This window comes from Stenella coeruleoalba (genome assembly GCF_951394435.1).
Source record: "Stenella coeruleoalba genome assembly, chromosome: 13".
NCBI lineage: Eukaryota > Metazoa > Chordata > Mammalia > Artiodactyla > Delphinidae > Stenella > Stenella coeruleoalba.
In genome coordinates this window covers 66126052-66143456 of record NC_137159.1, presented here as the reverse complement: position 1 = coordinate 66143456, position 17405 = coordinate 66126052, and the positions used below count along the sequence as shown (strand labels likewise).

General features: G+C 37.4%; 1 protein-coding gene across 2 annotated transcripts in view; it reads left to right on the top strand.

Moving 5' to 3' along the window:
- LCLAT1 (lysocardiolipin acyltransferase 1) overlaps nucleotides 1–17405 on the top strand; it is a 192815-nt gene that overhangs the window by 61588 nt on the left and 113822 nt on the right. For both annotated transcript variants that reach the window (XM_079940669.1, XM_079940668.1), the window contains exon 3: nucleotides 13550–13748. In XM_079940669.1, coding sequence (XP_079796795.1) covers nucleotides 13550–13748 — 199 coding nt within the window. The remainder of the gene's footprint in view (nucleotides 1–13549; nucleotides 13749–17405) is intronic.

The window sequence follows — 17405 nt, the reverse complement described above, 5'->3', positions numbered from 1 at the left end:
GGCTTGAACCCGTGTCCCCTGCATTGGCAGGAGGATTCTTAACCACTGCACCACCAGGGAAGCCCTATTCTATTTTATTTTGTATTTCTCATGCTGCTTCTTTTTTTTGGTCTTATTTATTTATTTAATATACATGTATCTATTCTTTTTCAAATTCTTTTCCCATTTAGGTTATTACAGAATATTGAGCAGAGTTCCCTGTGCTATACAGTAGGTCCTTGTTGGTTATCTCTTTTAAATATAATGTATGTATATGTCAATCCCAAACTCCCAGTTTATCCTCTCCCCCCCACTCCTTCCCCTTTGGTAACCATAAGTTTGTGAGTGTGTTTCTGGATAAGTGCATTTGTATCTTTTTTTTTTTTTTAAGATTCCGCATACAAGCAATATCATATGATACTTGTCTTTCTCTGTCTGACTTACTTCACTTAGTATGATAATCTCCAGGTCTATCCATGTTGTTGCAAATGGCATTATTTCATTCTTTTTAATGGCAGAGTAATATTCCATTGTATGTATGTACCACATCTTTATCCATTAATCGGTCAACGGACATTAGGTTGCTTCCATGTCTTGCCTATCATAAACAGTGCTGCAATGAACATTGGGGTGCATGTATGCTTTTGAACCATAGTTTTATCCAGATATATGCCCAGGAGTGGGATTGTTGGATCATATGGTAGTTCTGTTTTTAGTTTTCTAAGGATGCTCCATACTGTTTTCCATAGTGGCTCTACCAATTTACATTCCCGCTAACAGTGTAGGAGGCTTCCATTTTCTCCACACCCTCTCCATCATTTATTGTTTGTAGACTTTTTGATGATGGCCATTCTGATCGGTGTGATGTGATATCTCATTGTAGTTTTGATTTGCATTTCTCTAATAATTAGCAATGTTGAGCATCTTTTCATGTGCCTCTTGGCCTGTGTTTCCTTACTGATTTTCTGTCTGGATGATCTGTTCATTGTTAAAAGTGGGGTGTTAGAGTCCCCCACTATTATTGTGTTACCGTCGATTTCTCCTTTTATGACTGTTAGCGTTTGCCTTATATATTGAGGTGCTCCTATGTTGGGTGCATATATACTTGTAATTGTTATTTCTTCTCGGATTGATCCCTTCATCATTATGTAGTGTCCTTCTTTGTCTCTTGTAACAGTCTTTATTTTAAAGTCTTTTTGTCTGTTATGAGTATTGCTACTCCAGCTTTCTTTTGATTTCCATTTGCATGGAATACCTTCTTCCATCCCCTCTCTTTCAGTCTGTATGTGTCCCTAGATCTGAAGTGGGTCTCTTGTAGACAGCAAATATACGGGTCTTGTTTTTGTATCCATTCAGCCTTTGTCTTTTAGTTGGAGCATTTAACCCATTTATATTTAAGGTAATTATCTATATGTATGTTCCTGTTACCATTTTCTTTATTGTTTTGGGTTTGTCTTTGTAGGTCTGTTTCTTCTCTTGTGTTTCTTGCCTAGAGATGTTCCTTTAGCATTTGTTGTAAAGCTGGTTTGGTGGTGCTTATTAATTCTCTTAGCTTTTGCTTGTCTGTAAAGCTTTTGATTTCTCTGTTGAATATGAATGCGATCCTTGCTGGGTAGAGTAATCTTGTTTGTAGGTTTTTCCCTTTCGTCACTTTAAACATATCCTGCCACTCCCTTCTGGCCTGCATAGTTTCTGCTGAAAAATCACCTGATAACCTTATGGGGATTCCCTTGTATGTTATTTGTTGCTTTTCCCTTGTTTAATATTTTTTAATATTTTTATTTTTTTTCTTTGTATTTAATTTTTTCTTTGTATTTAATTTTTGACAGTCTTTTGGTTGAGGTATTTAATCCATTTAAGTTTAAGGTAATTATCAATATGTATGTTCTTACTGCAATGTTGTTTTTTGTTTTTGTAGGGTTTTTTTCATCCCTTCCTCTTTTGTTCTCTTCTCTTAGGCTTTTATGACTAATCTTAGTGTTGTGTTTGGATTCCTTTTTCTTTTTTGTGTGCGTATCTATTGTAGATTTTTGGTGTGTGTTTACCACGAGGTTTTGAATAGCACTCTGTATATAAAAAGCATTGTTTTAATTTGCTGGTCTTTTCATTTCAAATGCATTTTCAATAGCCTGTATTTGTACTGTCATCTTCTCATGATTGCTGGGTTTGATATCATATTTGTGTGTGGATGGTTTCCTACCTTTACTTCATGTTTGCCTTTACCGTTGAGGTTTTCCACTCGTAATCTTCTGGTTTTTAGTTGTGGCTTTTTCTTTTCCAGCTAGAGAGGTTCCTTCAGCATTTGTTGCAAAGGTGGTCTGGTGTTGCTGAATTCTCTTAGCTTTTGTTTGTCTGTAAAGCTTTTGATTTCTGTTGCATCTGATTGAGAGCCTTGTTGGGTAGAGTATTCTTGGTTGTAGGTTCTTCCCATTCATCACTTAAAATATTGTATATCATGTCACTCCCTTCTGACCTGCAGAGTTTCTGCTGAAAAATCAGCTGATAACCTTACAGGGTTCCCTTGTATGTTACTTGTTGCTTTTCTCTTGTTGCTTTTTTTTTTTCGGTACACGGGCCTCTCACTGCTGCAGCCTCTCCCGTTGGGGAGCACAGGCTCCGGACGCGCAGGCCCAGCGGCCATGGCTCATGGGCCCAGCTGCTCTGTGGCATGTGGGATCCTCCTGGACCGGGGCATGAACCTGCGTCCCCTGCATCGGCAGGCGGACTCTCAACCACTGCGCCACCAGGGAAGCCCCTCTTGTTGCTTTTTATATTTTTTGTCTTTAATTTTTGTCAGTGTGATTACTATGTGTTCCTCCTTGGGCTTATCTTTGTGCTTCCTGGACTCGGGTGACTGTTTCTTTTCCCAAGTTAGGGAAGTTTTCAGGTATTATCTATTCAAATATTTTCTCAGGCCCTTTCTCTCTCTCTTCTCCTTCTGGGATCCCTATAATGCGAATGTTGGTGCATTTAATATTGTCCCAGAGGCCTTTTAGACTGTTCTCGTGTGTCCTCATTTCTTTTTATTCCTTTTTCTTTATTCTGTTCCACGGCATTGATTTCCACCATTCTGTCTTCCAGCTCATTTATCTGTTATTCTGCCTCATTTATCCTGCTATTGATTCTTTGTAGCTTTTTTTTTTTGCTGTACGCAGGCCTCTCACTGTTGTGGCCTGTCCTGTTGCAGAGCACAGGCTCCGGACACGCAGGCTCAGGGGCCATGGCTCACGGGCCCAGCCACTCCGCGGCATGTGGGATCTTCCCGGACCGGGGCACGAACCTGTGTGCCCTGCATTGGCAGGCAGACTCTCAACCACTGCGCCACTAGGGAAGCCCCTTTGTAGTGTATTTTTTATTTCAGTTATTGTTCATCTGTGTGTTTATTCTTTATTTCTCCTAGGTCTTTGTTAAATATTTCTTGCATCGTCTAGATCTGTGCCTCCATTCTTTTTCTGAGATCTTGGATCATCTTTACTATCATTGCTCTGAATTCTTTTCAGGTAGATTGCCTATCTCCACTTCACTTTGTTTTTCTTCTGGGATTTTATCTTGTTCCTTCATCTGGGACATATTCCTCTCTCATCCCATTTTGTCTAACTTTCTGTGATTGCAGTTTCCATTCTTGCTTCTACTGTCTGGCCGCTGGTGGATGATGCTGTCTGAGAGGCTTATGCAGGTTTCCGGGTGGGATTGACTGGTTCCTGCACACTGGTGGGTGGAGCTGTGTCTTGTCCTTCTGGTGGGCAGGTCTGTGTCAGGGGGTGTGTTTATCTGGCAGCTGTGTGCTCAGGAAGACTTTAACTAGCCTGTCTCCTGATGGGTGGGGCTGCATCTCCACACCCCCCCCCCCCACCCTTGTTTGTTTGGCTTAAGGTATCCTATCACTGGAGCCTACAGGCTGTTGGTAGGGCCAGGTCTTGGTCATAAAATGGTGGCCTCCAGGAGGGCTCACGTCAATGAGTACTCCCCAGAACTATCGCCACCAGTGTTTTTGTACCCGAGGTGAGCCACAGTGTGTCCCCTCCTTTGCAGGAGACCCTCTAATACCAGCACGTAGGTCTGGCCCAGACTCTTATGGGGTCACTGCTTTTTTCCCTGGGTCCTGGTGCACACGAGACCTTGTGTGAGCCCTCCAAGAGTGGAATTTCTGTTTGCCCCAGCCCTGTGGAATCCCTCCTTTCAAACCCTGCTGGCCTTCAAAGCTGGATTCTCTGGGGCCTCCTTCTCCTTTTGCCAGACCCACAGGCTGGGGAGCCTGATGTGGGGCTCAGAATTTTCACTCCTGTGAGAGAACTTCTGTGGTATAATTATTTTCCAATTTGTGGGTTGCCCACCCAGCAGGTATGGGATTTGATTTTATCGTGTTTCCGCCCGTTCTACTGTCTCGTTGTCGCTCCTTTGTCTTTAGATGTAGGGTATCTTTTTTGGTAGGTTCGAGTGTTTTTTTTTGGTTGATGATTGTTCAGCAGTTAGTTGTGGTTTTGGTGTTTTTGTAAGAAGAAGTGCACTCATGTTCTTGTACTTCGCTGTCTTGTCTCCACCTCCTCCATTTATTTTATAAAATGATAAAAATTAAGATTCAGATAACAGACTTTTTAAAACTTGTGACATTGATGTGATCAAGTCGCCCCAGTAACCACAGAATTTAGGAATGATGTGATTTTGTCTGTGGGCTGGGTTGAAAACGTGTGAGGTAAAAGTGCATACAAAATGTATAGTAAATTCTTGGAACAGCTAGATATTTGCTACGAGGTCTGTGCATACTGCTCTGAGCACATGTCCCTCTGACCCTGAGAGCTGGTTACTCCTTATAGGTTTCCAGTCTATACTTCTCCCTTCTCTGGCACTGAACTGGTTTCAGCCCTTTGTTGTTGCTTAAGAGCAGTGCCTTCTCCAAAAATGAAGCGTTGTGCAAGCAGCCTCCTTTACCTTGAATGGGTCATATTTCCTGAGAGTGTTCTGTTCCTTCTTTTCCCTGAGCAACACCTGGAACTTAATTTTACTGGGTTTATTGACCTGTCTTGGTGGAGGTGGTGAGTATAATACCTGAAAAGGAGAAGAAGGAGGGAATACTCTTCCTTCACTTGTCGAAGGGTCTTCTCTACCTGTTTCTTTTGAATGGGTTGTCTTTTTCCCCTCAGGCAGACTGCCATTGTTGTGTTTGTAGAGAGGAAAGTATCAATGCTGATGCTATAGACCCCTCAGGTGGAGGTTGATAGGGAAAGATTTCCAGAAACAGTGGTTGGTGGGGGAGTACCTACCTTGATAGAGTAGACGTTTCTCAAAAGTTCCCTGTAAATTGAATTTTAATAAATTGTTTACAGTGCACTCTCCTTCTCATATTTTAAAAAGAAATCCTGTGATGAATAATTTTACAGATTATATTCCTCCCTTGTTACAAGGTTAATTAAAAATATTTTATTCAGGCATATCTTTTATGAAATGTGATATTGTTAAACTAAAAGTAGTCTCCTCCTCCTTCGCATTTTCTTTTCTCTATTTGTACTTAAAGCTGACTTTTGTACAGGCACAAACTAAAGGGATTGTAACCTACTGGTAGATAAATACCTGTGGAAAGGTATGGCGTATTTAATTCAGATATAAGGAGAAGAATTAGGAGGTTTTGTTAAAAGGAAAAATCAAACTAAAAACCGAAGGGTAATGATGATCATAGCTATTGACCACTTACGTGGCAGATGTTATGCTAAGTGCTTTAATAAGACAGCTGCATTTTAGGTGCCACCATTATCCCCATTTTACAGAAGAGGAAATGGAAGTTTTGAGAAATTTAATAATTTGCCCAAGTTCACATGCATAAGCAAATTATTTAAACAGAGTTGAGATTAAACCCAGTTTGTCTGCTGCCATTAGAGCTTTAGGTGATAAGAAAACCTTCAAGTGTTGGTCAGAGTCACCTGGTACCTTAACCATTCCAGATGGTAAGAAACTCAGTGGCGCCTCATGATTGTTTCTAAAGAAGGTTTGGAGTTCTTTTCAAGCCAGGGAATACCTGACTTTGGGGGGGGTGGGAATCTGAGAAACCAACAACTTGTAATAAAATCAGTTTCATTAGTGAGATGATTCGCTTGCAGTGGAAGAGGAAAGTTGGCAAGAAATAGAAAGCCTTTTCTTTTTCTAGAGAAACCAAAGACATAGGTTGCTGAAATACCTGGAACAAGGAGCATATTAGTAAATACTCATTGGATGAGTGGACAAACATAAAGAAGTTTCAGGGTCAAACTATCTCAAACTTTAGTATCAAGAATTGTGCAGTATTCTCTCCTCTATTTGTTGAAAGAAAAATTTATATATATATATATATATATATGTTTATATTTTTATAAATGTTATAAAATCATGCCTTTAGGGATTACGTAATGTATCCTTAGTGTGTCACAGTCCACCTAGAGTAACTTTACTACGTATAAAATGTAAGAGCCTTGTAACAGTGTGGTGCATTTATTCTCACATTCTTTGTGCTGTTATTGTCATATTGCATCCACTTACACAGTAAACTCTGTAGAACAGTGTTTTATTTAAATATCATCCATTTACAGTGTTTTTTGTTTTTTGGCTGTGTTGGGTCTTCAGTGCTACACGTGGGCTTTCTCTAGTTGTGGCAAGCTGGGGCTACCTTTCGTTGTGGTGCGTGGGCTTCTCACTCTGGTGGCTTCTCTTGTTGCAGAGCACAGGCTCTAGGCGTACAGGTTTCAGTAGTTGTGACGTGTGGGCCCAGTAGTTACGGAGTGCAGGCTCAGTAGTTGTGGCACACGGGCTTAGCTGCTCTGCAGCATGTGGGATCTTCCTGGAGCAGGGATCGACCCCATGTTCCCTGCATTGGCAGGAGGATTCTTAACCACTGTGCCACCAGGGAAGTCCCACAGTGTTCTTTATTCTTCCTGTAAGGTACAGTTTCTATCTAGTGACATTTCCCATCAGCCTGAAGAACTTTCTTAAGCTTTTCTTGTAGTGAGGGCTCCTGTAGAGGGATTCTGTTTTTATTTAATTAAAAGTTTAAGTTTGCCTCTATTTTTGAAGGCTAATGTTGCTGGCATTTCTGGGATGACTCCCCCTGCGGGGCTCCCCACCCCCCACTTTGAAGTTCCCTGTCTTATGTTCCTCTTGAAGTTCTCCATTGTTTTTGATAAAAAGTTAGCTATCATACGTGTTGTTGCTTCCCTTTATGTAATGTGTCATTTTCCTCTGGCTGCTTTAAAGATTTCTCTGTTTTTTAGCAGTTTGATTATGATATGCTTAGGTATAGTTTTCTTTATTTTGCCATGTTCCATTGGACGTCTTAGATCTGTAGCTTTGTTTTTGTCCAGATTGGGAAATTTGGGGCCATTATTTCTTTACATATTTTTTTCTGCCCCGTTTACTCTCTTTTAGCCTTTTGTGTCCACAATTATATGTATGTTAGATTGCTTAGATTGTTACACAGGTCACCAGGTTCACTGTGACCCTCTATTTTGCCATCTCTAATCTGTGTTTTGTTTACACAGTGGATTTTGATTTAAAATACTGTAAAGTTCTAGAACTTACATTGGGTTCTTTTATTGGTTTCACTACTTTCTTGAGATTCCTCAAGTTGTAATTATACTGACTATATTTTCCTGTAAGTCAGCTGGGTAGTTAAGTGTGGTGCCACTTACTGTTAGAGCCCTCATCCTCTTTCTATTTTTCCTGTAGGAAATACTTTGCATTGAATATTTGCATAATTCCTACATTATTAGTATATATCCTCCTTATCTTTCAGGCAAAATTTCTTTCTCTTACTAGAAGGATGTTTTGTGTTGTAACTTGTGTTTATTGAAAAAGTAGCAGCAGGATCCCTGTACACTCATTTATTTATTATTAATTTATTAACTCTTAAGTGTCGACCATCCTAGCATATGACCTCTGTCCTTGTGGAGATAGATAATAGTTCTCTACCTAAACTGTCTTTCTAGTTGTAGATTTACACAACTTGACTAGTTTCTTTTCTGGCTTTCATTTGACTGAAAGACTACTTCCTTTGTTAGAGGACAGAAGTTGACTTTCCAGGCCATGACTTTTTAGAGTTCGATTTTTAAATCAGCTTTTAAGATATGAAGCCCAGTGTTTTGTTGCAGCCATCAAACATATGATTTAATGTAAAATATTCATTTTGTGGTATTGTTTCAATCACCATTACTCATTTATTTATAAAGCATTTCTCCATGAAATATTTATATTAAGTGAAATAAGCGTATTGTTCAGTTACATAAAATTAACCATCACTAGGAGCTATTTCTAATAAGTCATCTACAAACTGTTATATCATGCTATTTATAGTCATTATAAAATCAGAGACATTTTGTTTTGAAAGTTATAAATTTTCAAGTCATTTACATAACTTTAAGGTTTTTATTTCATCATCTGTACAATAAGGGGTAGATGATCTTTTGAGATCCATTCCAGAGTCAGCAATGTGTATCTGATTCTAAAGCAAACATTTAGAGGTAAATTATTTTTTTATAATAACAGTCATATGTTGCTGCTACACTTTGTTTTCTTTAATGTGATAAATTTTCCACAGTGTATGACTTTTTGATTATAAATTACATGTTTTTGGCTGAGTCTCTCCACCAAAACCGTAAGAGTTTTGAGTATTTTCTTAAGTTACTACATTGGTAGAAATCATTGCAATTGTTATGCTTTCCAGGGTCTAAATCAATCTGATTTCTTTGGAAAGCCAATATAAGCAGACTGCTTATTCGTACAGGTATTAGAAACAGAATTTTGGTTTCACTGTTGGCCTTCCCACTTTCTAGTCATTTGATCTTGGCTAAACTACTTAGCTTCTCTAAACTTCTCTTCCTTCATCTGTTTAAAAATAAATAAATAAATAAAGGAGTTCTAATACTGCCTACCACAGAGTTATTGTGATGACTAGATGAGATAATGAACACAGCCTTTCCAAAGCAAGCAGTAAATGTTTGCTACTATAAAAGTTTTAGGGGATAGGCTAAACTACATTATCAAAGAAAGTTCAAAACATAGTGGCTGGAAAAAGGCAGAACTTTATTCACCCTCAAGTCCAGGTTGACAGGTTAGCTTTGTTCCCTGATGTCACTCAGGGACTCCGATTCCTTCCACCCAGCCTGGCATAATATCCTCTTCTATATGGTCAAGACTGTTCACTACCCCTTCTTTCCCCCACTCAGCAGGAAGTGGGGAGGGAAGGAAGTCCAGAGCAAGTGCTTTCCCTTTAGACCAGTGAATTACAAGTTGTACATAATCTCTCTTGCTCACCCCATTGGTGAGAACAGCTTAAAGCTGTAACAGAATCTGGGAACTGTAGTCTTTTTTTCTGACAGCCATGTACACAATTAAAATCTATTACTCTGGAAGAAATGGACAAATTAACTGGACAAATTCTGCCATAGCTGCTCCTACTACTGTTACTACTAGTACCACTACTGTTACAGCAGAATTATGTCATATATCTATTTACCTTCTACAGCTTCACTTACGTGTACTAGGGTGGATATGGGGAGAGTGGAGAGATGAGACTGAATGTTTGAAATGTGAGTGGTCCGGTGCTGAATATGATTCTTGTGTTTAAAACAATATGCAAACCAATAATTTCATCTGATGGTCAGTTGGAGAAATCTGGTCCAACATTTAGAAAAAACAGGCTGAGCTTGTCTTACTGATGTGTGCTGGTCTCTTGTAGGTACTTTCCTATGAGATATTCAAGGGTAATTTCAGCTATTCCTGACTTTTGCCTTCTTACCTGTCTTCAGAGCTTATCATATAGGCAAGATTCAACCACCACTGTAGTGTTAAATTGGTGTATATTTGCAAAAACTTCTGTTACTCAACTTTTTAACTCACTGGCTTACTCACCAGTAGTGGCATATCGAGCAGAGAGTCATTCAGTTAGAAAGTTATAGAAGTTGAATCCCTTGTAGCGAGGTTATAGAAAGTTGATGTTCTAGTTTTGAGAAAGTGAACACCTCTGTTAAAAGAAATGGAGGAAAAACTGTCAGGGTGTCTTTTATATCTTTTATTTCATACCTTCATAAGGTGCTAATGGAGTTTTTATTTTGAAGCAAATAGTACAGCAGATCATTTTTCATTCAGAAGGAATTTAGCTTTCTCTCCCCATAGGTGTACTTTATTTTAAGCAATCCCAACCAGTTAAAAATCATTTTTCAGTAAAAATAAATTAGGGTAAATGCATTTAGACTAATTATTGCTTCACAAAAATGGTCACAAATGAACTTTTCTTTTGTAAGCTTCACCTGTTCCTTAAAATGATTTCATTGGCAAGATTTTTCTTATCTTACTATTTTTAACTCGCACATTTTCTGTTAAATGAGGTACCACAATAAAAATCATTTAGAATCTTAGAGTTAGATGAGACTTAGAGGTCACCTAGTCTAACTTACCTGTGTGTCTGAGAATCCTTTCCTGAAGTCTGCAAAGGACTTCTAGTCTGCAATTCGGTCTCCCTTGGAACATTTTTGTAATGAGGAGTACATATCCTTGTTCATTTAACTTTTGAATGGTTCTGTTCAGCATAATCAATAGTGTCAGGTCAAACTTTGCTTGTGCCCAGAGCAGTTTTTCCTTCTGAAAATTCTGAGTCTTTCCAACAGTGTTTGTTAGCTAATTACTGAGATTATTAGAACTGTCCTTTCACCGTAAATCATGTCGTAGGAATCCAGCAGGCATTTTCTAACTCCCCATCTAGGACACATGTCTCTTCCACAGCTTGCTGATTCCATTCCCATCCTAGAACACAACAGGTGTTCAACAAACATAGATTACTGAATATAATTTCCGTCTAGACTGCTGCCCTTAAGAAAGGGGGTCTCAGTCTTTGATGAATGATTTGGGATTGATGAATGACTTGGGATTGCACGTCTTTAAATAGCTAAGGATTTGAGGAGCCGGGCCTAAGCTTAGTCTGAAAAGCCAAGGCAGACTTGGAGATGAGGAACGTCATAGATCTTTCTTACATCAGACTAAGTAAAGATCCACTGGAGTAATAAATAAGAACATGGGGCATGATGGCAAAACTGATTGTCTGTGATCATGAGGGGACCCATTCATCTTTGTTTTCATACACACTTGGAGGTAGTAAATAGTGGTATATAAAAGATCCTCAGAAATTACTTCTGTATTTCTAATTCTAGGCGAGATCTTTGACCAGTTAAGTAAAAGTCATGAGAATTATCACTCTTGGTTCAGTTTAAGACATAAAACATTATAAAGATTAGTTTCTTACTGCTAAAACTGTTATTTTCTGTACTAGAAACAAACAGAACAAATATGAGAAACATGAGAATAGTGTCTTTTTTTTTTTTAAACAGTTTTTGATCTGGAATATTTGAATTCTGGAGTTCTTTACAGGCATTACAACTTTATTTCTGTAGTGTATTTGTTATTCTGCTTTTGCAGGAGCTGTAAATAACGTTGACTGGGTATGTCTTATCTGGTATTAAAAATGATTAATGTGAACTAGAGATCTAGGCTGCCCAGAAGATTATATATAACTTTCAGGCACATTCTGATAGAGTGCTGGATGGCAGGGAGGAGAATACTTCATGATATGCTCCTCTACAGTCTAGGATTTTTTTTTTTGACATTCACTATAACGAAAGGCTAACGATTGTTTTGGGATTCATAGGAAACATGTATTAGAAATTACACATGTAAGGTTAGAGTTGGTGTTTGTTTGGGAATTACAGGCTTAAGATTTTTAACTGTTTTCTATAGTACAACATACAATTAGTAGTCAGCTGCCTCTTTCTACCAGTTAAAGGAAGGGTTCCTTGCATTTCAGTTCTTTGCAAAATCTGAAAAGTATATCATATTTGGAATGCAGAGTGGGGTTGATCTAAACTAACCTTGGATGGTGACTTCAGACTTGTCATCTGGGCCAAGACATATAAATTCAGTGATTCACTTTGGTAGTTGACAGCCCTTTACACTTTAAGTGGAAAAATGGTTATTTCTTGCTGTGGGTCCAAGTCTAGAGGGCTCCTCCCTGATCCTCTCCCTCCTGAACTCTCTTCTACATTGGAACTTAAGTTCCCAGACTTTGGAGTGGGATGGGGGTGGATTATAACTATTTGAGTGGTTATGGACGCTTTTGAAAATTTGACGAAAACCGCAGGCATTTTGTAGCTACTTTAGCCCAAATGATCATGTTGTACATCTTAACCCTCTGACTCTGTAATACTGTGGACATAATAACAAACACATATCTAACTTGTTTTTAAAGCTAATATTCCTTTTAACTTGTTTTTTTCTTGGTCCTATTGTTCTTTTGTATTATACTTTTTTAAAATATACTGGAAATTAATAAAACATAAAGGCACTTTAATAATTTTAAAGTGTAACTATCAGCCAAATCAAGAAGTAGGAAATGGTCAGCAAGCCCCCTAGCTTCCCAGTCGCAACACCTTCCTATTTAGTAGAAGTAGCTACTGTCCTGACTTGTAAGTTAGTTATTTCCTTGCTTTTCTTTTTAATTTTACCACTTGTATTTTTACCATCTGTATATTTATCCCTAGAATATCTTAGTTACTGTCTGTTTCAGAAAGATTTATATATGGACACTTAATGTATATATTCTTGTTTGTTTTTTTTCTCTCAACATTATGCTTGTATGTTGTCCATGTTGCTGTAGATATCCATAGTTCATTTGTTTTCATTGTTGTATCATATTCCATTGCATAACTGTACCACAGTTTCTTTGCTATACTTTGATCAAAGTTTTCATAATATTGCCAGAGAACTTTAGATTTTCTTGTCTTTTGTCTGCTGTGGACCAGTTTTCTCTCCATTAGTCAAATATTTATTAACTAGTAAATTAGTTACATGTAAATTATTCAAAAATTTAAATGGGCATTGAAATCAGTATTAATATGTTATTGTTCTTTCAAGAACTTCAGTCTGTAATTTATTTTCTTCTAAATATTTCATATATACTTTATGCCTGGCCATCAGAAAAGTTAATTGAGCAAATTTGGCAAATATTTGATCTTCTATGTGTCAAGCACTGTTGTAGGTACTGGGGCTGCAGCACTTTAGTAAATATACATTCTTTATATATTTAAAAAATAAACAGATATGTGTATTTGTTTAAAACAAATCTTAGTACAGAAAGGTATAAAATGAAAAATTTGACTCTCTGTTCCCTCAGTCCTATGTTCAGTATTAAATTTCTTGACTATTCTTTTTATTAAAAAATTTAAAAATCTTATATGTGTATAACCTGAAAAAATTACACAGTGGAAACTTTTTGTATGCCTTTTGTACTTTTTCTTTTTGTCTTAATAACCCATCTTGAAGATTTCAATGAAAGTTAGCATTTTTAAATTAGGGAGCTGCCAGAAACTTAAATTAGTAGAACTGAAAATAGAAACAGTGCCTTCATGTTCTTCCAGATTAACTTTTCTTAATTTATTATAGAAGCAAGAATAACATGCTTTTGCCTTATTAGAAATCAGATTTATTTATAGGACATGATAAAATTTACCTATGGAAAATCATAACTTTAAATTGTTAAGTATCTGTATTGCTTTTTCTGTAGGCATTGCTGGAGACCATGTTTGGTGTAAAAGTGATTATAACAGGTGATGCATTTGTTCCTGGAGAAAGAAGTGTCATTATCATGAATCATCGGACAAGAATGGACTGGATGTTCCTGTGGAATTGTCTGATGAGATACAGCTACCTCAGATTAGAGAAAATTTGCCTCAAAGCCACTCTCAAACGTGTTCCAGGATTTGGTAGGCTATTCACAAATTATTATAAGTTGTTCATTTATTTTATATGTGATGTACTCACTCTAAAACTACAGAATAACTTACTAAACTCCACTTAAGTATTAAAGCCTTTTCCACTTCTTTCCCTCCCTAGCCAAAAACAATCAATCACCAGTTTTTTTTTTTTTCCTTAGGGGATTATAGATTATTTTAATCCTTTTTCGGAAACATCTTACGTTGAAAGAATAAACTATTCACAAGGAAGTAGATATGGTCCCAGAAGGACCAAAAATTTGAAGAATATGAATTAATAGTTCAGTAACTTTTTATTACATGTCATACTTGTGGTAATTTAGACCAGAAAGTGGTCTGTGCTGATAAGGTACTTGAAAGGAACTGATTCATTCACATTTTAATAAATAGTAATTGAATAACCATTGGTTCCAAGCGTTATACCAGGTGCCGGTGTTTTCTGAACTTACCTAATCCATCACTTTTTTTTTTTTAAAGGCTTTTCACTGTCCTTGTTTTATACTATAATATTAAAATTCCTAGAAATGTTTATTTTCCATAGTTAGGAAAGCAGCATGTTCACTGAGTGGTGGATAAGTAGGGATATGTCAACATTGCATTTAAATCTTAATTGATCTCCACTCTGTAATATGAAGTAGGGGTGAGGAACAGACTAAAAATATATTCAGACCAGTTATTCACATACGAGTGGATGAAGCACCCACTATACTCCCTGACAGCCTCATCCATTAAATCTGTACTTCTTTGGTTTCCTATGTAATATTTCTTATTTGAATTCTTTGCTCTCTAAACCATGTGCCTATCAGTGTACTGAAATTGTGTAGGATTTGTGAGGGCAAAGGGCAGGCATTGTCCTTAGGATAGACGAGTAAGAAGTACTGCATGTTTGTGTTTTAGTTGCCTTCATGCTAATAGTTTTATCTTTCTCTTTGTCACTTGCACAGTATTGTGCTCTCAGGATAGTCAGATTCCTTAAATGGCAACTGACTTTCCCTAGAGCAAACATCCCCATAGAACCAGCAGGAAGCTGCAAGGCATTTTATGACCTAGAATTCATATAGCATCACATCTACAGTACATTATTAGTGGAAGCCATCACTGTCCTTAAGGAGTCTAGGGGAGGGAGCATAGACTTCACCTCTCAATGGCAGAAATGGCAAAGATATTATAGTATTTAAAAACTGCCACATTCCTAAAAAGACTGATCAAAAATGATAATGTCTTATGTATCATTCCTGATTCTACATAAAATAAAGTAACAGAATATTAAGAACATTATGTGAATGAGCTTGAAAATATACATGAAATCAACAAATTACAACTGACAAAATACGATAATAATGAAAACAAATGAAAAAATTAAAACAGCTTCGTGTCTAGTAAAGAGATTGAATCCATAATTAAGAGCCTTCCTACAAAGGTTTTTGGAGGACAATGGCAGCTGCCTGATCTTCCTCATCTTTAAAAAAACAAAAAACATCCAATCAACAAGCAGAGGAAGTAAAACCACATATCACTCATCTCTTCAGCATGACCAGGAGACAAGGCATTTAAAAGGTTCTGGTATTTATTAAGTAGAGAAGTCTAAAAGAGTTCTTTCTACCCTCCCATCATTGCAAACCTGTGGGTTCTGAGAGTGGGTAGAGACTTAAGAGAGGCATGGAAAACTCAGAGGAAGCACAGACAAAAGCATCGCCAGAAAAATTAAAGTCCAACACTAAATGCCAAAATACTGAGCACAGGTCTGGACATAGTAGTTCACAGCACAAGGTATAAGGAAGTGATTAGAAAGACAGTGGGACCTGAAGATGCCTCAGAGAAGTATTGCTTCTGAGGGAGAATCAGATATATAGAGAAGGGCTAGCTTCCCTTAGAAGTGTGGTAGTGAAGGAAAACAAGGAAATTAAAAATCCTGCAGGAATAAAAAGAGAAGCAAGAAATAACAGTCTTTGCTTACCCCACCCCCAAAATTATACAGCAAAACCCAATAACCATAAAAGGTTTTTAAATTCATAAAAGAAACTTAAGTGGAGGACAGAACTGAAAAACCGAAAAGCCAAAAAATGTACACCATAACACTCCAAACTGAATGGATTATCATTAACTAAGCATTTGGGGATATTAAAAAAAAGATACTTTTGGGTGAGAAATACAATGAACAGTAATAGACAAGAAAACAAGGAGAAATATAAGTCAGTTGAATCCAAGGAAAAAAAAGAACAAAAAGGCAAAATCATGTCAGAAATGAAGAGCGAATTATGAAATATCCAAGAGGAAAATAATAGAGTAAAATGAAAAGAGCAATACAAGAAAACAGAAAATGACTCAACAGTGAAAAGCTGAAAGCATTTCCTCTAAGATGAAGAACAGGACAAGGATGTCTACTCTCAGCCACTTTTTTTTGTTGGCCATGCCATGCAGCTCGTGGGATCTTAGTTCCCTGGCCAGGGATTGAACCTTGGCCACAGCAGTGAAAGTGCCGAGTCCTAACCCCTGGACCACCATGGAATTCCCACACTCTTGCCACTTTTATTCAACATAGTCTTGGAAGTCCTAGCCACAGCAATCAGAGAAGAAAAAGAAATAAAAGAAATCCAGATTGGAAAAGAAGAAGTAAGACTGTTTGCAGAAGTAGTCACTGTTTGCAGATGAAATGGTACTATACATAGAGAATCCTAAAGATGCTACCAGAATCAATAGTGTCAAAATGACTATTCTACCCAAGGCAATCTACAGATTTAGTGCAATCCCTATTAAATTATCAATGGTATTTTCCACAGAACTAGAACAAAAAATTTTTAAAATTTGTATGGAAATACAAAAGACCTCGACTAGCCAAAACAATCCTGAGAAAGAAAAACAGAGATGGAGGAACCATGCTCCCTGACCCTAGACCATACTACAAAGCTCCAGTCATCAAAACAGTATGGTACTGGCACAAAAACAGATATATACATCAATGGAACAGGATGGAAAGCCCAGAAATAAACCCACACATACGTCTATGGTCAGTTAATCTATGACAAAGGAGGGAAGACTGTACAATGAAGAAAAGTCAGTTTCTTCAATAAGTGGTGCTGGTAAAACTGGACAACTACATGTAAAAGAATGAAACTAGAACATTCTCTAATGCCAGACACAAAAATAAACTCAAAATGAGTCAAAGACCTAAATATAAGATGCGATACTATAAAACTCTTAGAGGAAAACATAGGAAGAACACGCTTTGACATAAAACACAGCAAGGTCTTTTTCAATCCATCTGCTAGGGTAATGGAAATAAAACCAAAAATAAACTAATGGGACCTAATTAAACTCAAAAGCTTTTTCACAGCAGAGGAAACCATAAATGAAACAAAAAGAAACCCCACAGAATGGGAGAAAATATTTGCAAACAATGCGACCGACAAGGGATTAATCTCCAAAATTTACAGGCAGCTCATGCAGCTCAATATTGATAAAACAAACAACCCAATCACAACATGGGCAGAAGACCTAAATAAATATTTCTCCAAAGAAGACATACACATGGCCAAAAGGCACATGAAAAGATGCCCAACATCACTAATTATTAGAGAAATGCAAATCAAAACTACAATAAGATATCACATCACACCGATCAGAATGGCCATCATCAAAAAGTCTACA